This window comes from Oncorhynchus clarkii, chromosome 18 (genome assembly GCF_045791955.1).
Source record: "Oncorhynchus clarkii lewisi isolate Uvic-CL-2024 chromosome 18, UVic_Ocla_1.0, whole genome shotgun sequence".
Lineage (NCBI taxonomy): Eukaryota > Metazoa > Chordata > Actinopteri > Salmoniformes > Salmonidae > Oncorhynchus > Oncorhynchus clarkii.
In genome coordinates, this window is record NC_092164.1 from 62,586,474 (window position 1) to 62,609,952 (window position 23,479).

Below are 23,479 nucleotides of genomic sequence, written 5' to 3' on the forward strand. Positions count from 1 at the left end.
CAGATGGCTGTGCTGGTGAAGGCTTTGCATGAAATTTCACAAAAGGCCCCTTTGTGAGGCACTTGTCTTCTACTAATGGTGAATTCTAAGGCAGTCTGTTCTCTCCACACCTTTAGGACTACAGACAAGCCCCAAAAATAGCCCGAGCCACCAGTCTTATCTCTGACTTTAAACACCGTTTTCTAGATATTTAAAAACTCATTAAGAATGACTGAATGGGGCCAGTTGGCATTTTGTGGCAAATATCCCGATTCTGAAGCCTCTGAGTTAGCAGTAAATCTCCAGGAGGTGTGTACTGTATAAACACAGAACACATATGTACACACACAAACGCATGCAAACACACACGCGCACACACGCACACACACGCCAGATACAGCTGCTAATCTGTGTGATCTCCTGTCTCACAGTCTGTGAGTTGAAGGATGATGACTCAACGTTTTCTCAAGTCTCCAAGTCATTGTGAAGGAGGAGTCCTTAAAGATGGCCGCTGTGTTGTTAACTATGTGCTGATGTCCGCTGATTGACAGCCTGGGAGTCAAATGCCGATGTCAGATCCACAAAGCGGCTGTTCATAGGGAGCCAAAGACCCGTCGGCATCACCAGAACGAATGGACATTAACTCCAAAGCCAAATCAAACTGTGAGACATTCAATACACAATGTCTGTGCTGTGTGTGTGTGTGTGTGCGTGTGTGTGAGAGAGATTGTTGTGTCTGCAAGTCTCAGGGTGGCTGGAAACAATATCTCAATTAGACCGGTCGGAGCTCAGAGAGAGAGAGAGGGTGAACTAACCAGAGGCGGTTCTTCCTGCTGTTCTGCTGGCTCAGTCTTACCTCATTAGGGCTGAGCAGAGGACAATGTAAAGCGAGACAAAAGTCAGCTTTGGGAGATTGATAAACAAGGTGGGAGACTAGAGCGAGACATTAGGGATGTGAGGGATGAGAACATAATAGAGGATCTCTGGTATGACACAACTCTGAGTTCCACCATTCATCATTCGGGGGGGGTGGCTTCAAAATGGCCGCCACCTTGGGCCTCTCTCTGCACTGCAGGGACCTCCAGCAGAGCACAGCAGCAGAACGTAGGCCCTTAAAACACAGGACAATGTAGTCCAAAACAGGCTGTTTTTTCACGAATAGAGATGGGTAGTGGACAGGAGAGAGGGTGAGGAAGGGGAGAGAGTGGAGAGTTGTCTTACCCGTAAGAGTGACTGGGACTCCTCCTTGGCCTTGCCATCGGTGGGTGAGGAGTACTGCTGCGCCAGATGCCCAGGTTTGTCGGCCCCACCGGGAGTCTGTCCTGGAAAGAAGGCCTTGGTGTCGACCCCCCCCAGACTGAACACCAGGCCTGGGGAGTCCCTGAGCACCACCGAAACCCCCTTCTGTTGCTGGTGGTGGTGCTCCTGGGAGGCAGCCACGGCGTTGAGTAGACTCAGGGCGCCCTGGGGGAACTGGGCCGGACTACCCCTCAGGATGTCCCTGGCCCGCTCCTTAGGCACCCACACAAGGCCTGCTGTGTGGGCTTGGACCTGGGCCTCTCTGGCCTCCATCCAGCCCTTGGACCCCTGGGCCTCCTTCTCGTCCAGGGCCTCGCTCTTCACCCCTTCGGCCCCGGGCCCTGCCTCCGCGGCGCGGCTCTCTGGGGGAACCAGACTGTAGAGCTTGAGGTCGCCCTTGCTCTCCTCCTTGATGCTGAGGGTGGAGGGGGTTGTGGCGGAGCAGCCGTTGATGGTGACGAAGGAAGCGGAGGGATGGGAGGAGGAGGCGGAGGTCTCTTTGCAGTGGGCCGTGTTGAAGTGATCCAGCAGTGTCAAGGTGTCGGAGGCGGTGAAGCTGCAGTGGCGGCAGCGACAACAGCCGTGGACTCTCCTACAGGGAGCAGACAATCAAAGGGTTAATAAAAGAGGGACAGTGTTAACACAGAGATAGCATGCATCGACAGGGAGAGGGAAAGAGTGGGAGACAACATCATCGGGAAATGAATACCGGCTTGGTCAACACTGTTGGTATTATTCTGTTTTATATATACTCAGGGTTTTTCCGCTTTATTTAATAATAAAAATAATACTTTTAAAAACTTTTATAGCGCTATTCATTACATAAAGAATCTCAAAGTGCTTTATTGATCCCAGGGAGATACCACTACTCCACAGCTCTGCATAACATGACTGTACGTATACAGACCTAATCAACTAAAGATATTGTAAAAGGCTCAGCTAAAGCTAAAATACAGGGTCCTTCCACCTCGAAAAGCACAAGAACAATGATTTTGACACAAACCACCCCAACAACAAGTATTCAGTGCTCTGTGTCTGACAAGTAGCACAGCGCTGCGGCTCTGGGTATTGTTTCTTCATCCTATGTAATGTATTCCCAGTGAATTTGGTCATGTTTTTTTTCCATCCCCTGTTCAAAGAAAATAGTCATTGAAGTTGTTAGGTTTAGGTCCTGTCCGACATCCTGATATTACCAGGTTCTGACCACTAGATGGTGCTGTTCCGTTTTTATTTATTTTGTATTTTTTTTTATGTTAAATGGATAGTTAAAGGGATAGTTCACCAAAATTACAAATTGGTTTCCTTAGCCTGTAAGCGGTCGATGGACAAGGTATGACAGCAATCCATACGTAAGCAGTCTATAGACAAGGTATGACAGCAATTCATACGTAAGCAGGATATAGACATGGTATGACAGCAATCCATGCTTTTGTCATCCTAAAGTATCCAAACACTTATTGTATAACTCAATGATGTTTCTTATAGGTGATAAGGATTTGAAGTGTGAAAATGCTAATATAGGTACCATTGACTTGCATTGGATATGTGCCACAAATGTTAAAAAGTTAGCATTTGAAAGACTATCCCTTTAACTATCCCTTTAACGTAAAAAAAAAAACAGAAAACAGAACAGCACCATCTAGTGGTCAGAACCTGGTCAAATCAGTATGTAGGATGGGACATAAACCAAAAAACTTCAATGACTAATTTATCTGGACAGGGGGGGGCAACGCAGCACCAAATTCACTGGGGATACATTACATAGGATAAAGAAACAATACTCCAAGCCACAGTTCCATGCAAACAATACTCCAAGCCACAGTTCCATGTCAGACATAGGGAACTGATACTATATACAGTGGGGCAAAAAAGTATTTAGTCAGCCACCAATTGTGCAAGTTCTCCCACTTAAAAAGATGAGAGAGGCCTGAAAAAAAATCCAGAAAATCACATTGTAGGATTTTTAATGAATTTATTTGCAAATTATGGTGGAAAATAAGTATTTGGTCAATAACAAAAGTTTATCTCAATACTTTGTTTTATACCCTTTGTTGGCAATGACAGAGGTTTAAACGTTTTCTGTAAGTCTTCACACACTGTAGCTGGTATTTTGGCCCATTCCTCCATGCAGATCTCCTCTAGAGCAGTGATGTTTTGGGGCTGTTGCTGGGCAACACGGACTTTCAACTCCCCCCAAAGATGTTCTATGGGGTTGAGATCTGGAGACTGGCTAGGCCACTCCAGGACCTTGAAATGCTTCTTACGAAGCCACTCCTTCGTTGCCCGGGCGGTGTGTTTGAGATTATTGTCATGCTGAAAGACCCAGCCACGCTTCATCTTCAATGCCCTTGCTGATGGTAGGCTTTGTTACTTTGGTCCCAGCTCTCTGCAGGTCATTCACTAGGTCCCTCCGTGTGGTTCTGGGATTTTTGTTCACCGTTCTTGTGATCATTTTGACCCCACGGGGTGAGATCTTGCGTGGAGCACCAGATCGAGGGAGATTATCAGTGGTCTTGTATGTCTTCCATTTCCTAATAATTGCTCCCACAGTTGATTTCTTCAAACCAAGCTGCTTACCTATTGCAGATTCAGTCTTCCCAACCTGGTGCAGGTCTACGATTTTGTTTCTGGTGTCCTTTGACAGCTCTTTGGTCTTGGCCATAGTGGAGTTTGGAGTGTGACTGTTTGAGGTTGTGGACAGGTGTCTTTTATACTGATAACAAGTTCAAACAGGTGCCATTAATACAGGTAACGAGTGGAGGACAGAGGAGCCTCTTAAAGAAGAAGTTACAGGTCTCTGAGAGCCAGAAATCTTGGTTGTTTGTAGGTGACCAAATACTTATTGTCCACCATAATTTGCAAATAAATTCATTAAAAATCCTACAATGTGATATTCTGAATTTCTTTTCTCATTTTGTCTGTCATAGTTGAAATGTACCTATGATGAAAATTACAGGCCTCTCTCATCTTTTTAAGTGGGAGAACTTGCACAATTGGTGGCTGACTAAATACTTTTCCCCCCCACTGTACTTGTTGTTGGGGTGGGATTGGCATGGGGGGAAGGGTGTGGGGGGTCCATGGGTGGCTCTTCACAATTTCTTTGGATTCGTCATTTCTTACTCAATATCAGAACAAAGTTTGGTCCAAATCAGATGTTGGGTACTATATTTTTTGAATATTATATGAATCCAATAAATAAAAATGGACAATTTGGATTCAATCAATTAGCTTAATTTCTCAGAGATCAAATTAATGTTTCAGGAATGCTAATCTTGTCTGTTTCTAACTACATGATTTCAGAACAATCTGAGATGGTGGGTGTCATGACTTTCTGAAATGACATGTAGACCTCAGTGTTTTTTCTTATGATCCCATGGCTAACACTGTTTGGAGAAAAAGCAAACCTCATACAGGAAGCAGAATATGCCAGCCCTAGTCCCCACTTCCTGATGATACTCTTGAGAAAAAAATCGATGAAGTTGTTATTTCAATCAAAAAGTTACGAGTTCAATCAATAATATTATTTAAATTGAATGAATCTCACTGTCTCACGCCATCTCACATGCCTTCTCCAACCTACAATCATCATATATCAAATTGACCAATCATTATGATTCACATGCCTTCTCCAACCTACAATCATCATATATCAAATTGACCAATCATTATGATTCACATGCATTCTCCAACCTACAATCATCATATATCAAATTGACCAATCATTATGATTCACATGCATTCTCCAACCTACAATCATCATATATCAAATTGACCAATCATTATGATTCACATGCATTCTCCAACCTCCAATCATCATATATCAAATTGACCAATCATTATGATTCACATGCATTCTCCAACCTCCAATCATCATATATCAAATTGACCAATCATTATGATTCACATGCATTCTCCAACCTCCAATCATCATATATCAAATTGACCAATCATTATGATTCACATGCATTCTCCAACCTCCAATCATCATATATCAAATTGACCAATCATTATGATTCACATGCATTCTCCAACCTCCAATCATCATATATCAAATTGACCAATCATTATGATTCACATGCATTCTCCAACCTCCAATCATCATATATCAAATTGACCAATCATTATGATTCACATGCATTCTCCAACCTCCAATCATCATATATCAAATTGACCAATCATTATGATTCACATGCATTCTCCAACCTCCAATCATCATATATCAAATTGACCAATCATTATGATTCACATGCCTTCTCCAACCTACAATCATCATATATCAAATTGACCAATCATTATGATTCACATGCATTCTCCAACCTCCAATCATCATATATCAAATTGACCAATCATTATGATTCACATGCCTTCTCCAACCTACAATCATCATATATCAAATTGACCAATCATTATGATTCACATGCATTCTCCAACCTCCAATCATCATATATCAAATTGACCAATCATTATGATTCACATGCATTCTCCAACCTCCAATCATCATATATCAAATTGACCAATCATTATGATTCACATGCCTTCTCCAACCTCCAATCATCATATATCAAATTGACCAATCATTATGATTCACATGCATTCTCCAACCTCCAATCATCATATATCAAATTGACCAATCATTATGATTCACATGCCTTCTCCAACCTACAATCATCATATATCAAATTGACCAATCATTATGATTCACATGCATTCTCCAACCTCCAATCATCATATATCAAATTGACCAATCATTATGATTCACATGAAAACTTCAGCTAAATAAGCAGTTGGGTTTTCCACAGAAACACAATGAAGCATCACAGCAGAAACACTGCTTTCATTTCCTGTTGATGTAGCCACGTCACCATAGAGACACCCAACGTATGCGTTGGTGCCCAAATAAATAAACACAACTGCATTGCCCACTCCTGTTTATTTTACCAGCATCAACAAGAGAGCTTGGAGTGTGGCCATTCATCCATAGCCTCAACTCTTCAGACTTACACGCACACACACATGACCACTAAGAATAACTACATTGTTGAATAGAGAACTTCTCTGTGACTCTAATCTGATTATACTCCAACTGAAACGCAAACAAAAACAACAATTTAGAAACAAATTACCGCTATTGTTTTGGGATACAGGAAATTAAATCTACAGGAATGAATTCATGCTGTTGCATTCTAGGATTTCCCACTGATAAATTATTACACCGTACAACACTGATTGTTTTATACCAAATAAAAATTTTGGTGTGTCAAGGTTAGGGTTTCCGGTAATAGTCGGCTTTTGTCTGATTAAAAAAATGTATAGGAAAGCCTAAAAAATAGAATTGGCACCGGGAAAAGAAGAAATAAATTCCCAATGTGAAATAATGTTTTTAATCCTCTTCATTGATGGAAATGCATTTGACTGGTCATGCTTATCAGTATACAGGTTAATTTGCATAATTGAGTGTAATTAAATTGGTGCGTGTGTACAGCATATTCCTTATGTATCTTATTATACGAATACAGCATACATATCAAGAGGCTTCGAGCGGGAAATCTGTCACACAAAGCGAGAGATGTTGCTACAACACCTCAAACAGGAAATGCGTAGGCAACAGAAGGCAGGCGTCAACAGCGTATCACACACCACTTTGCAATGAGCTGGAAGCAGTATGTATTTTAAAAACATCAATTCAGCAAAAAAATGAAACGTCACTTTTTTTCAGGACCCTGTCTTTCAAAGATAATTCGTAAAAATCCTAATTACTTTACAGATCTTCATTATAAAGGGATTAAACACTGTTTCCCATGCCACTAACAGCTTACAGACGGTAGGCAATTAAGGTCAAAATTATGAAAACTTAGGACACTAAAGAGGACTTTCAACTGACTCTGAAAAACACCAAAAGAAAGATGCCCAGGGTCCCTGCTCCTCTGTGTGAACGTGCATTAGGCATGCTGGAAGGAGGCATGAGGACAGCAGATGTGGACAGGGCAATAAATTGTAATGTCCGTACTGTGAGACGCCTAAGACAGCGCTACAGGGAGACAGGATGGACAGCTGATCATCCTCGCAGTGGGAGACCATGAGTAACAACACCTGCACAAGATTGGTACATCCGAACATCTCACCTGCGGGACAGGTACAAGTTGGCACCAACAAATGCCCGGGTTACACCAGGAACGCACAATCCCTTCATCAGTGCTCAGACTGTCTGCAATAAGCTGAGAGAGGCTGGACTGAGGGCTTGTAGGCTTGCTGAAAGGCAGGTCCTCACCAGACATCACCGGCAACAAAGTCGCATATGGGCACAAACCCACCGTCGCTGGACCAGACAGGGCTGGAAAAAAGTGCTCTTCACTGACGAGTCGCGGTTTTGTCTCACCAGGGGTGATGGTCAGATTTGTGTTTATCGTTAAAGGCATGAGCGTTACACCGAGGCCTGTACTCTGGAGCGGGATCAATTTGGAGGTGGAGGGTCCGTCATGGTCTGGGGCGGTGTGTCACAGCATCATCGGACTGAGCATGTTGTCATTGCAAGCTATTATAACGCACTGCGTTACAGGGAAGACATCCTTCTCCCTCACGTGGTACCCTTACTGCAGGCTCATCCTGACATGACCCTCCAGCATGACAATGCCACCAGCCATACTGCTCGTTCTGTGCATGATTTACCGCAAGACAGGAATGTCAGTGTTCTGCCATGGCCAGCGAAGAGCCCGGATCTCCATCCCATTGAGCACGTCTGGGACCTGTTGGATCGGAGGGTGAGACTAGGGCCATTCCCCCTAGAAATTTCCGGGAACTTACAGGTGCCTTGGTGGAAGAGTGGGGTAACATCTCACAGCAAGAACTGGCAAATCTGGTGCAGTCCATGAGGAGGAGATGCACTGCAGTACTTGATGCAGCTGGTGTCCACACCAGATTCTGACTGTTACTTTTGATTTTGAACGACCACCCTTTATTCAAGGACACATACAATGGGGCAAACATGTATTTAGTCAGCCACAAATTGTGCAAGTTCTCCCACTTAAAAAGATGAGAGAGGCCTGTAATTTTCATCATAGGTACACTTCAACTATGACAGAGAAAATGAGAAAAAAATCCAGAAAATCACATTGTAGGATTTATGAATTCATTTGCAAATTATGGTGGAAAATAAGTATTTGGTCAATAACAAAAGTTTATCTCAATACTTTGTTATATACCCTTTGTTGGCAATGACAGAGGTCAAAAATTTTCTGTAAGTCTTCACAAGGTTTTCACACACTGTTGCTGGTATTTTGGCCCATTCCTCCATGCAGATCTCCTCTAGAGCAGTGATGTATTGGGGCTGTTGCTGGGCAACACAGACTTTCAACTCCCTCCAAAGATTTTCTATGGGGTTTAGATCTGGAGACTGGCTAGGCCACTCCAGGACCTTGAAATGCTTCTTACGAAGCCACTCCTTCGTTGCCCGGGCAGTGTGTTTGGGATCATTGTCATGCTGAAAGACCCAGCCACATTTCATCTTCAATGCCATTACTGATGGAAGGAGGTTTTCACTCAAAATCTCACGATACATGGCCCCATTCATTCTTTCCTTTACACGGATCAGTCGTCCTGGTCCCTTTGCAGAAAAACAGCCCCAAAGCATGATGTTTCCACCCCCATGCTTTGGATGAAACTCAGCATTCTTTGTCCTCCAAACACGACAAGTTGAGTTTTTACCAAGAAGTTATATTTTGGTTTCATCTGACCATATGACATTCTCCCAATCTTCTTCTGCATCATCCAAATGCTCTCTAGCAAACTTCAGACGGGCCTGGACATGTACTGGCTTAAGCCGGGGGACACGTCTGGCACTGCAGGATTTGAGTCCCTGGCGGCGTAGTGTGTTACTGATGGTAGGCTTTGTTACTTTGGTCCCAGCTCTCTGCAGGTCATTCACTAGGTCCCCCCGTGTGGTTCTGGGATTTTTGCTCACCGTTCTTGTGATCATTTTGACCCCACAGGGTGAGATCTTGCATGGAGCCCCAGATCGAGGGATATTATCAGTGGTCTTGTATGTCTTCCATTTCCTAATAATTGCTCCCACAGTTGATTTCTTCAAACCAAGCTGCTTACCTATTGCAGATTCAGTCTTCCCAGCCTGGTGCAGGTCTACCATTTTGTTTCTGGTGTCCTTTGACAGCTCTTTGGTCTTGGCCATAGTGGAGTTTGGAGTGTGACTGTTTGAGGTTGTGGACAGGTGTCTTTTATACTGATAACAAGTTCAAACAGGTGCCATTAATACAGGTAACGAGTGGAGGACAGAGCAGCCTCTTAAAGAAGAAGTTACAGGTCTGTGATAGCCAGAAATATTGCTTGTTTGTAGGTGACCAAATACTTATTTTCCACCATAATTTACAAATAAATTCATTAAAAATCCTACAATGTGATTTTCTGGATTTCTTTTTCTCATTTTGTCTGTTATTACAGGTCTCTCATCTTTTTAAGTGGGAGAACTTGCACAATTGGTGGCTGACTAAATACTTTTTTGCCCCACTGTATTTACATTTTGGTTGGTCACATGTCTGTGGAACTTGTTCAGTTTATGTCTCAGTTGTCTTGTTAGGAATCTTGTTAGGGTCATACAAATATTTACACGTGTTAAGTTTGCTGAAAATAAATGCAGTTGACAGTGAGAGGACTTCTCTTTTTTTGCTGAGTTTATACTTAATTGTCTGAAACCTGAACATTTTGCTTCATATTATAAGGCATGTCTTACCTTGCTTCAAAGTAGCCTAGCCAAAATCAGACCATATCAGTGGAGGCAATTATTTGATATCAACTTTCATGTATTGTCCAGTAGCCAAAGGAACAAGTGTGATCATATTAACAACTCATGTAGTTGCTGCATATTAGTTCTCCCTTCTTTAAATTTTTTACAGAAATGTTCATCTCTGTCACATGAAACTGCTCACATGTTTAGTGTGCTTTTCACAATGTTGTTTTCCCGCTAATTGCATAATGAACATTTGACTGTAGCCTCCTGCCTTGTGTACATTGCTGTGCTAATAATGTGAAGAAATAATAGTTTATCAACATTTGAAGGTAAACGTTCTGATCTGTTGCATAAGACTCGTTGATTTTTAACGTTGTTATTTTTATGTAGGCTTGGCCTAATGGTTGTTTGAACTTGGGATCTATCGTCCCACAACTGTCCCAGAGTCTGCTTGGAATTGGCTTTTTCTTTCTCGACAAGCTGACCAATAGAATAGGTCAACTTTTCTACTATGGGGGATAGTAGATTGACACAGGTTAGTCATTTTGCTGTTCATTACTTGTCTTGTTGGCTGAGAAAAAGTAAATGTGGTCAGTTATTCTAACACAGTTTGTGCTAAATGGAACTTTTTGGCAACAATGCAAAACGTTATGTTTGGCGTAAAAGCAACACAGCTCATCACGCTGAACACACCATACCCACTGTCAAACATGGTGGTGGCAGCATCATGGTTTGGGCCTGCTTTTCTTCAGCAGGGACAGGGAAGATGGTTAAAATTGATGGGAAGATGGATGGAGCCAAATACAGGACCATTCTGGAAGAAAACCTGATGGAGTCTGCAAAAGACCTGAGACTGGGACGGAGATTTGTCTTCCAACAAGACAATGATCCAAAACATAAAGCAAAATCTACAATGGAATGGTTCAAAAATAAACATATCCAGGTGTTAGAATGGTCAAGTCAAAGTCCAGACCTGAATCCAATCGAGAATCTGTGGAAAGAACTGAAAACTGCTGTTCACAAATGCTCTCCATCCAACCTCACTGAGCTCGAGCTGTTTTGCAAGGAGGAATGGGAAAAAATGTCAGTCTCTCGATGTGCAAAACTGATAGAGACATACCCCAAGCGACTTACAGCTGTAATCGCAGCAAAAGGTGACGCTACAAAGTATTAACTTAAGGGGGCTGAATAATTTTGCACACCCAATTTTTCAGTTTTTGATTTGTTAAAAAAGTTTGAAATATCCAATAAATGTTGTTCCACTTCATGATTATGTCCCACTTGTTGTTGATTCTTCACAAATAAATACAGTTTTATATCTTTATGTTTGAAGCCTGAAATGTGGCAAAAGGTCGCAAAGTTCAAGGGGGGCGAATACTTTCGCAAGGCACTGTATGAGCATATACACTCACTACCATACACGACAATGCGTCAAATCTAGCATGTACTCTCATGAACATACACAAAATGAGATACAGAGACACACAGAGAAACACACACGCAGCCAAAGCACCTATTCTTTGGGGTAGCATAGCGCCATTTTTTTCAACATAAAACAACTTTTCCTCCAAGCGCAGAAAACAGACGACATACAATATCAATGACAGCTTCATGAGAATAAACGGACAAGTGTGCAACCTGAGAGACAGTGGTTGTTTTCCGTGGTTTAATTAGAGGGGAGTTATGGTGAGTAATAAAGACAGAGCCTCCTCTGCAGCCAGGACTTCCAGACACAAACACATTCACTTATTATGACCCTTTAAAACCTTTTCTCTCTCTCTCTCTCTCTCTCTCTCTCTCTCTCTCTCTCTCTTTTTCACTCTGTACCTCCCTCTCTCCAACTATCTCTCTCCCTCTGTCTCTCTCCCTCCAACTCTCTCTCTCTTTCACTCTCAATTCTCTCTCTCTGTCTCTCTCTCACTCTCCTCTCTCTCTCTCTCCTCTCTCTCTTTCACTCTCCTCTCTCTCCTCTCTCTCTTTTTCACTCTCATGTATCTTTCTCTCTCTCTTCTCTCTCTAACTATATCTCACTCTCTCTCGCTCTCCTCTCTCTCTTTCTCTCTCCTCTTTCTCTCTCTCTCTCTCTATCGTTCACTCTCCTCTCCATCTATTTCACTCTCCTCTCTCTCTCTCTCTCCTCTCTCTCTCTCCCTCGCTCTCCTCTCTCCCTCGCTCTTTCCTCACACCTTCTCTCTCTCCATTCTCTAACTCCCTCTCTCTCCTTCTCAATTTTCAATTTAAATTTAAGGGGCTTTATTGTCATGGGAAACATATGTTTACATTGCCAAAGCAAATGAAGAAGCTAATAAACAAAAGTGAAATAAAAACACAAAAGGTACAGTAAACATTACACTCACAGACGTTCCAAAATAATAAAGACATTTAAAATGTCATATTATGTCTATATACAGTGTTATAACGATGTGCAAATAGTTAGTGTACAAAAGTCATAAATCTTCTCACTCTCTCTCTCTCTCTCTCTCTCTCTCTCTCTCTCTCTCTCTCTCTCTCTCTGTGTAACAGCCGTTGTCGGTGGAAGAAGGTGAGGACCAATGCGCAGCGTGGTACGTGTTCATCATTTTAATAAAGTAAACTGAACACTGAATAACAAAACAACAAAGAAACAACCGGAACAGTTCTGTCTGGTGTAGACACACAAAGACTGAAAACAACCACCCACAAAACACAATCGAAAACAGGCTACCTAAATATGCTTCTCAATCAGGGACAACGATTGACAGCTGCCTCTGATTGAGAACCATACCAGGCCAAACACAGAAATAGAAAATCATAGAAAAACTAACATAGACAACCCACCCAACTCACGCCCTGACCATACTAAAACAAAGGACAAAACAAAGGAACTAAGGTCAGAACATGACACTTTGTCTCTGTCTCTCTCTCAATTCAATTCAATTCAAGGGCTTTATTGGCATGGGAAACATGTGTTAACATTGCCAAAGCAAGTGAGGTAGACAACATACAAAGTGCAAATATAAAGTGAAAAACAACAAAAATTAACAGTAAACATTACACATACAGAGGTTTCAAAACAGTAAAGACATTACAAATGTCATATTATATATATATATACAGTGTTTTAACAATGTACAAATGGTTAAAGGACTCTCTCTCTCTCTCTCTCTCTCTCTCTCTCTCTCCTGACAATAATTTGTGCCAAGTGTGATATCTCTCCTAAATAGCGCAGGCTCATGTTCCTCTCCACCCAGTACGGCCAGCAGGCTAATGTTCCTATCCACTCAGTAAGGCCAGCAGGCTAATGTTCCTATCCACCCAGTAAGGCCAGCAGGCAAATGATCCTATCCACCCAGTAAGGCCAGGAGGCTAATGTTCCTATCCACTCAGTAAGGCCAGCAGGCTAATGTTCCTTTCCACCCAGTAAGGCCAGCAGGCTAATGATCCTATCCACCCAGTAAGGCCAGCAGGCTAATGTTCCTATCCACCCAGTAAGGCCAGCAGGCTAATGTTCCTATCCACCCAGTAAGGCCAGCAGGCTAATGTTCCTATCCACCCAGTAAGGCCAGCAGGCTAATGTTCCTATCCACTCAGTAAGGCCAGCAGGCTAATGTTCCTATCCACCCAGTAAGGCGAGTAGGCTAATGTTCCTATCCACCCAGTAAGGCCAGCAGGCTAATGTTCCTATCCACCCAGTAAGGCCAGCAGGCTAATGTTCCTATCCACTCAGTAAGGCCAGCAGGCTAATGTTCCTATCCACCCAGTAAGGCCAGCAGGCTAATGTTCCTATCCACCCAATAAGGCCAGCAGGCTAATGTTCCTATCCACCCAGTAAGGCCAGCAGGCTAATGTTCCTATCCACCCAATAAGGCCAGCAGGCTAATGTTCCTATCCACCCAGTAAGGCCAGCAGGCTAGTATCTTTTTATTTGTATGTAACTGTTCTTAAAGTTGTATTGTCAATTTGTTTTGTGTTTAAACACCATTTTAAACGTGTACTTGACCCTGCAACAAAATGTCCCCATGGGGACAATAATGTAAGTAAGTAAAGATGCTATGGCACCACTGATGGTATGGCACCACTGATGGTATGGCACCACTGATGGTATGGCACTACTGATGGTATGGCACCACTGATGGTATGGCACTACTGATGGTATGGCACCACTGATGGTATGGCACCACTGATGGTATGGCACTACTGATGGTATGGCACCACTGATGGTATGGCACTACAGATGGTATGGCACCACTGATGGTATGGCACCACTGATGGTATGGCACTACTGATGGTATGGCACCACTGATGGTATGGCACTACAGATGGTATGGCACCACTGATGATATGGCACCACTGATGGTATGGCACTACAGATGGTATGGCACCACTGATGGTATGGCACTACTGATGGTATGGCACAACTGATGGTATGGCACTACTGATGGTATGGCACCACTGATGGTATGGCACTACAGATGGTATGGCACCACTGATGGTATGGCACCACTGATGGTATGGCACCATTGATGGTATGGCACCACTGATGGTATGGCACCACTGATGGTATGGCACCACTGATGGTATGGCACTACTGATGGTATGGCACTACTGATGGTATGGCACTACTGATGGTATGGCACCACTGATGGTATGGCACCACTGATGGTATGGCACTACTGATGGTATGGCACTACTGATGGTATGGCACTACTGATGGTATGGCACCACTGATGGTATGGCACCACTGATGGTATGGCACCACTGATGGTATGGCACCACTGATGGTATGGCCCCACTGATGGTATGGCACCACTGATGGTATGGCACCACTGATGGTATGGCACTACTGATGGTATGGCACTACTGATGGTATGGCACCACTGATGGTATGGCACTACTGATGGTATGGCACCACTGATGGTATGGCACCACTGATGGTATGGCACTACTGATGGTATGGCACTACTGATGGTATGGCACCACTGATGGTATGGCACTACTGATGGTATGGCACCACTGATGGTATGGCACTACTGGTGGTATGGCACTACTGGTGGTATGGCACCACTGATGGTATGGCACCACTGATGGTATGGCACCACTGATGGTATGGCACTACTGGTGGTATGGCACTACTGGTGGTATGGCACCACTGATGGTATGGCACTACTGGTGGTATGGCACTACTGGTGGTATGGCACCACTGATGGTATGGCACCACTGATGGTATGGCACCACTGATGGTATGGCACTACTGGTGGTATGGCACCACTGATGGTATGGCACCACTGATGGTATGGCACCACTGATGGTATGGCACCACTGATGGTATGGCACCACTGATGGTATGGCACCACTGATGGTATGGCACTACTGATGGTATAGCACCACTGTACTCGATGTGATTGGAGTATCTGCACTCTTTAAAATACATTCAAATGCTTTTATTGATTTTTTTTATACAATAAACAGGTTTTTGGGGCTAAAAACCCAATGTCTGTGTCAGTAAAAGTATTGAGTGGATGTAATTTGTGCACTATGAAATGAAACTCCCTTAGCTATGCACCAGTGAACGCACTCAACACTGGGTATTTAACGAGGGCCTGGTCGGCACGGAGCTGTGAGGTGAACTGAACTGAATCCCACCGGACAGATCCCTCTGACATCACAGAGGAAATGGAAACTCTGGCCCAGCACGACTGGTAACTGGGCTGCCGGTGCCCCTCACTCTGAGGATTAGGAGGAGGGGGAGGAGGGGGAGAAGGAGGGAGCTGTACACTGTATAGATAGAAGCAAACAAGGGAGTGTTGGTCTAGGACTGGGGGGTCTGAGCTGGAGAGGCTAGGGGTAAAAAATGGTTTTATTTTTAATAATTTCACAAGGCAAGTCGGGTAAGAACAAATTCTTATTTACAATGATGGTCTGGGAACAGTGGGTTAACTGCCTTGTTCAGGGGCAGAACGACACATTTTTATATTATCAGTTTAGGAATTAGATCTAGCAACCATTCACCCCTACAGTGAGGAATGAGCTGGACTTTGTCTAGAGAGGTGAAAATGTTAAAAGCATTGCAGAAAATCAGCCTTCAACAAGTGATAGGTTGAATTAATCACACTGACAAAGACTACTAAATACGTTTAAAAAAGCCAAACTCAAAGTTAATAACAGAAGAAAAGGGCAGGCTTTCCCCTGACCTGCTGGCTAACTCAGTATAAATATGTTTCTCCTGACCTGCTGGCTAACTCAGTATCAATATGTTTCTCCTGACCTTATGGCTAACTCAGTATAAATATGTTTCCCCTGACCTGCTGGCTAACTCAGTATAAATATGTTTCTCCTGACCCGCTGGCTAACTCAGTATCAATATGTTTCTCCTGATCTGCTGGCTAACTCAGTATCAATATGTTTCTCCTGACCTGCTGGCTAACTCAGTATAAATATGTTTCCCCTGACCTGCTGGCTAACTCAGTATAAATATGTTTCTCCTGACCTTATGGCTAACTCAGTATCAATATGTTTCCCCTGACCTGCTGGCTAACTCAGTATAAATATGTTTCTCCTGACCCGCTGGCTAACTCAGTATCAATATGTTTCTCCTGACCTTATGGCTAACTCAGTATCAATATGTTTCTCCTGACCTGCTGGCTAACTCAGTATAAATATGTTTCTCCTGACCTGCTGGCTAACTCAGTATAAATATGTTTCCCCTGACCTGCTGGCTAACTCAGTATCAATATGTTTCCCCTGACCTGCTGGCTAACTCAGTATAAATATGTTTCTCCTGACCCGCTGGCTAACTCAGTATCAATATGTTTCTCCTGACCTGCTGGCTAACTCAGTATCAATATGTTTCTCCTGACCTGCTGGCTAACTCAGTATCAATATGTTTCCCCTGACCTGCTGGCTAACTCAGTATCAATATGTTTCTCCTGACCTGCTGGCTAACTCAGTATCAATATGTTTCTCCTGACCTGCTGGCTAACTCAGTATCAATATGTTTCTCCTGACCTGCTGGCTAACTCAGTATCAATATGTTTCTCCTGACCTGCTGGCTAACTCAGTATAAATATGTTTCCACTGACCTGCTGGCTAACTCAGTATCAATATGTTTCTCCTGACCTGCTGGCTAACTCAGTATAAATATGTTTCCCCTGACCTGCTGGCTAACTCAGTATCAATATGTTTCTCCTGACCTGCTGGCTAACTCAGTATAAATATGTTTCCACTGACCTGCTGGCTAACTCAGTATAAATATGTTTCTCCTGACCTGCTGGCTAACTCAGTATAAATATGTTTCCCCTGACCTGCTGGCTAACTCAGTATAAATATGTTTCCCCTGACCTGCTGGCTAACTCAGTATCAATATGTTTCTCCTGACCTGCTGGCTAACTCAGTATCAATATGTATCTCCTGACCTGCTGGCTAACTCAGTATAAATATGTTTCCCCTGACCTGCTGGCTAACTCAGTATAAATATGTTTCTCCTGACCTGCTGGCTAACTCAGTATCAATATGTTTCCCCTGACCTGCTGGCTAACTCAGTATAAATATGTTTCTCTTGACCTGCTGGCTAACTCAGTATAAATATGTTTCTCCTGACCCGCTGGCTAACTCAGTATAAATATGTTTCCCCTGACCTGCTGGCTAACTCAGTATAAATATGTTTCCCCTGACCTGCTGGCTAACTCAGTATCAATATGTATCTCCTGACCTGCTGGCTAACTCAGTATAAATATGTTTCTCCTGACCTGCTGGCTAACTCAGTATAAATATGTTTCCCCTGACCTGCTGGCTAACTCAGTATAAATATGTTTCTCCTGACCTGCTGGCTAACTCAGTATAAATATGTTTCCCTTGACTCGACGTAGAGTCCTCTAATATATCCCGAGAAGACACGGTTTGTTGCATTTAAACCCACCTATTGATTTCTCTGCGCTCTGTATCTGTAAAGGCTTCAAGTGGACATATGGATCAAGCCACTGCACAAGACTCACTTCTATCAATACATTCCAAAACAGCCCAATCTAAACAGGCGGCTGAGCTGAAACAGAATGTAATTGGTTTAATGTAATTGATATCTTATGTGGAGGTATTACAGAGTGCAATAGAGTGCAATTCCTGATTTCAGTGGCAGTTGTCCTCAGACAAACACACACGCACACAAGCAGACATGCACGCATGCATAGACACATGCGTACACACACACACAAACACACACTCACAAAAACACACGGATCCACACCTGCCAAAGGTAAGACTAAATCAAAACCCACAAAGGGGTGACAGAATTACCTGACTTTTAACATTTCACTATTGATTCCCTTAAGTTGATTAACTGCATGTACTGTGTGTGACTGTGCAAGTCTGTTGTTCATTATGAGCAAAACTGGATTTACTTATTCAACGTCACAAAAACAGATAATCTCATAACCCTAAATTGAACTAAGAACAATGTCAACGATGCTTACACTAGCTGGATCCTAGCACTGAGCCATGGTGCATGATACCATACTAAACTAACATTATTACCAATGATAATCAGGTTTTCAATAGGAAGCTGAACCAAACATTAAAAGTCCATTGACCACTTGTCAACCTCATATTCATTAAATCAAAGATATATAAGAAGATAAGAAGAACGGTCCTAAAGAATGTATTTTTCCAAACCTTTAAGTACTCGACCGATCGACTAACTACAACATGTGAGCAGCAAGAGAGCATTGAGTAAAATGGGACATCACAATGAGTTCCAAGGAGTTCCAAGGAGTTCCAAGGAGTACTAAGTAGTTCCAAGGAGTACTAAGTAGTTCCAAGGAGTTCCAAGGAGTTCCAAGGAGTTCCAAGGAGTTCCAAGGACTTCCAAGGAGTACTAAGTAGTTCCAAGTAGTTCCAAGTAGTTCCAAGGAGTTCCAAGGAGTTCCAAGGAGTTCCAAGGAGTTCCAAGGAGTTCCAGTTCTAAGGAGTTCCAATGAGTTCCAAGAATTCTGCACATGTATTATGATTAGTCTTTCTAATAGCATTCTAACTCCAACTCAACTCAACTCCCCACTACTCACCTGTAGTGACGGAAGATCTCCTCCTCCACATCTGTGATGAAATGGCACTTGGTGCATGAGTGCTCCCCGTGAGGGTACCTCCCCGTCTCAGCTCCCTCCTGCTCGGGCTTGACCTCCAGCACGCCGTGGGTGGCATGGGCACTGTCGTAGTGCAGCAGAAGCAGGTCGATGTCGCTGGTGGCGTAGGGACACTGGTCACACAGGTGGGTGACGCTGGGCCTGGAAGTTGGGGAGCTACCCTGGGGGGACAGCTGGAGGAAAAGGAGGACGCAGTGGGAGCATGCGCTCTTCCTGCAAGCAAATGGGAAGGAGATCTCCCCCAGGTGCTTCTCAGGGCTGCAGAGGCCACGCGGGCAGAACGGGCAGTGCTTGATGGTGCATTTGTGGATGCTGTGGGCCTGCTGGTAGTGGCGGAGCAGAGGCGCCACCACAATAACCTCAGGCCCGTGGTTCATGGAGTAGCGGAAGTCACAGAACTGGCAGTTGTAGCTGGTCACCACCGTCTCCGGGTCCGTTGCGCCCATCGAGTCACTCGTTCCTGTCTTGTCTTTCCTCCGGCTGTGGGGGTCTCTCTCTCCGTCCCTGGATTTGCTGCTCCTTCGCTCCCTCTTGGCTGGGCTGCCCTCCCTGGTCCCCCCTCTTCCTCCTCCAGGTTGTCTGTGTCTCCTCTCATAATGCTCCAGGAGGCGATGTGAGCTGGGCGACTCACAGCTGAAGTTGCAGTACTTACACCAGTAATAGGCCACCGCTGTGGCGCCGCCGTCGGCCCCCGTCCAGCCAGGTGAGTCGGTGGCCCTGCCGTCGGCCCCCGTCCAGCCAGGTGAGTCTGTGGCTCTGGCGTCGGCTCCCGTCCAGCCAGGTGAGTCTGTGGCCCCGCCGTCGGCCCCCGTCCAGCCCGGCGAGTCTGTGGCGTGGATGGGGACGGAGTAGCCAGCCACCGAGTCGTCCTCCGCACGGACCGCCACCCGGTTCTCCCACTTTCCCGGTTCCGCCCCCTCCACGCCACCACCCCGTGTCACATCGTTCCCCTTCCCTTCCGAGGGCTTGTCGTCGTTCGGCAGCAGCGGGGGCTGGGACTTCATCTTGTTGGGGTGGGCAGACAGGAAGTGTTGCTCCAGCTCCACTGAGGAGCTTCCCATGTAGGTGAAGTTACAGAACTTGCAGCGGAAGTACTTGGTGTTTCCCTGACAGTCCGGAGTCTTCCTCCCGATTCCGATGAAGGTATCTCCCAGCGTCACCTGGAGCACAATGAGGAAAGAAACTTCTGTAACTCATGTTGATTATGCATTTCACTTGAATTGATTTACTTTCTTCCCCTGATTTATTTTATCTTATGTTTTCCTTTGTGTTATTTGTAATCTCTTATTCGTAACAATCTGTAAAAATAAAAATAAATAATCTACTCTTTATTTTTTGTAATAAATATTTGGAAGAGCTTCACGCAATTTTCATTTGTCTTTTAATTCTGATCATATTGTTTTCAATTTTTTCTTGTGTGCAAATATATATATATATATATATATTTGAATATAAACAGAGACGTGTGAGTCAGTCACACAGGCACTGAAAAAACAAAACAAATGACATCACCCACCCAGACAATAAGCTACACGAAAAAGCCATGATACCAGGAAGGAAGATAAAAGCGTATGATCAAAATAATCTATTATCTATATCTACAGAGAGGTATAGCTCCGTTTAGAATGTTTTTTGGGATGAATTGAATTGAGCAGATAAGGAGATGTTAGGGATCAAACTAGAACACCTAGGGTAAGAGCAGCTGATAGTTCATACTAGAACAACTGGGATAAGAGCAGCTGATAGATCAAACTAGAACACCTGGGATAAGATCAGCTGATAGATCAAACTAGAACACCTAGGGTAAGAGCAGCTGATAGATCAAACTAGAACACCTAGGGTAAGAGCAGCTGATAGAACAATCTAGAACACCTAGCGTAAGAACAGCTGATCGAACAATCTAGAACACCTGGGATAAGAGCAGCTGATAGATCAAACTAGAACACCTTGGATAAGAGCAGCTGATATCTCAAACTAGAACACCTGGGGAAAGAGCAGCTGATAGATAATACTAGAACACCTGGGGTAAGAGCAGCTGATAGATAAAACTAGAACACCTGGAGTAAGAGCAGCTGATAGATCAAACTAGAACACCTGGAGTAAGAGCAGCTGATAGATCAAACTAGAACACCTGGAGTAAGAGCAGCTGATAGATCAAACTAGAACACCTGGAGTAAGAGAAGCTGATAGATCATACTAGAACACCTGGAGTAAGAGCAGCTGGTAGATCAGACTAGAACACCTGGGGTAAGAGAAGCTGATAGATCATACTAGAACACCTGGAGTAAAAGCAGCTGATAGATCATACTAGAACACCTGGAGTAAGAGCAGCTGATAGATCAAACTAGAACACCTGGGGTAAGAGCAGCTGGTAGATCAGACTAGAACACCTGGGGTAAGAGCAGCTGATAGATCATACTAGAACACCTGGAGTAAGAGCAGCTGGTAGATCAGACTAGAACACCTGGGGTAAGAGCAGCTGATAGATCATACTAGAACACCTGGAGTAAGAGCAGCTGCTTTATATGGTAAGACGTGCTGTATAACAATGTCTATTAGACATTATCAAATATGAATTCCCTCGTGTTATTAAAGAAGAGAAATGGCAAACTTGAGATCGTTTTGATGATCAAGTTGACAATGCAGCCAACCAGAAGCAGTCTGATAGAACGAAGGGGTTTATATCAGAATACTACTAAAGAAACACCTGTTTCCTAATGATACGCAACAAATCCAATCTCTATTTCCAAGTATTTTCGATGCTTGTGCAAGCGTGAACACCGAGAGTGCCTGGCAGGGATCCAGCAGTCAAGGTTGTTGTCTGGTAAGCGCAACAAAACCAAACCAACCTTGCAATCGAACATGTTCCCTGAATTTCAACAACCTACGCACCTTGACCTCCAAGTCTCCAACAAATGGCTCAAATCGTAAACATAAGTGTTGCTGTGTGAAATATCCCGGAGCCAGAGACGTTCTATAATGGGAAGGTTATCCAGTGCGTGTAAGAGGGAGGTCTTGATCCTGGTGTGTGGTTAAAGCAACCTGGTGTCATTTTCTAGAAGATGAGAAATGACTTTTAATCCCAGCCCCCGTCCCCACAGAAGGCCTTTTGCCTTTTGGCAAATCAAAATGTGTTCTTAACTGACTTGCCTAGTTAAATGAAGGTTAAGTAAAAAAAATCAAAACAAAATGACTGAAACAGAGCGGGTCGCTCCTAAGCCTGCCTGAAGAGATTAGCTACATAGACCATGTATTATATGACTGGCCTACTCAGTCAAGCCAAATGTCCTCTGAAATATTAGCAATAAAATAAATACAATGAAATACCAGAAGATGTCTATGATGGAATGAAATATAGATGTATAAAACATTTAGTATTTTAACACAGTTTGGGGATTGTAAGTGGGAAAAAATGGAGCTTGTGTTACTCATGGGTTTGTCATAAATGACTGTACTTTTTTTGTTGCAATCTTGGAACAGTACTATGAAGTACTACTACAGTCCTATGAAGTACTACTACAGTCCTATGAAGTACTACTACAGTCCTATGAAGTACTACTGCAGTCCCATGAAGTCTGTTCTTCTCTGTCTTCTGAATGCAGAATTCCCCACCACTCGAATTCCCCACTGATCTACTCGGAGATCAGTGGGGAAAAGTCTTACTGTGCCTTGCCAATGTCTCCAGAGACCAGAGACTGCAAAGTGTCATTAGACCAGAGCAGCATCACAAGATTATTATATCATATTTAAAAATGATAAAGTGATATCCGCAGGCTCTCTCAGAGTGTACCTTTGTGGACATGTGCAGTAGGCTAAAAATAAACGTTCACCCATAACGTTAACTTGGATGCGGAATGGTACACATCCCAAAACAATAGCAATATGCAAAAAGTCTGTCTGGTCAGGTATTCACCGGGATTTTCTTCTCACAGACACATATACACACAAACACTCCCTTCTCACACACACAACACAACACACGCACACGCACACACACACACACACACGCACACGCACACACACACACACACACACACACACACACAACACACACACACACACACACACACACACGCCAACTCACACACAAACATGACGTGACCATTAGAGAGAGAAAAGGCGACAGCCATACCAACACATCAGCCCACTTAGTCCGAGACAGTCTGAATGTTTGAAGGAGGAAAACAACATTAGAGGTAGCCTAATTACAATCTGTGGTGGGTTAAAAGGCCAAATGGCCCTGCTGCTGTATGATATGGCATTAAGAGGCCCAGACCCCAGGACAAACTCACCTCATTTACAAGGAACACTAGAGTTAAATGCACCACTCGAATTGTAAACATGACATTGTTGA

The 23,479-nt window shown here is 43.7% G+C and overlaps 1 protein-coding gene across 1 annotated transcript in view; it reads right to left on the bottom strand.

The window, feature by feature from the left end:
* The window catches only part of LOC139373818 (zinc finger transcription factor Trps1-like), a 219,415-nt gene that overhangs the window by 137,326 nt on the left and 58,610 nt on the right, over positions 1–23,479 (bottom strand). The window contains exons 4-5 of the mRNA XM_071114858.1: positions 19,048–20,285; positions 1,201–1,870 (exon numbers count right to left, since the gene is read on the bottom strand). Of these exons, the coding sequence (XP_070970959.1) occupies positions 1,201–1,870; positions 19,048–20,285 (1,908 nt within the window). The remainder of the gene's footprint in view (positions 1–1,200; positions 1,871–19,047; positions 20,286–23,479) is intronic.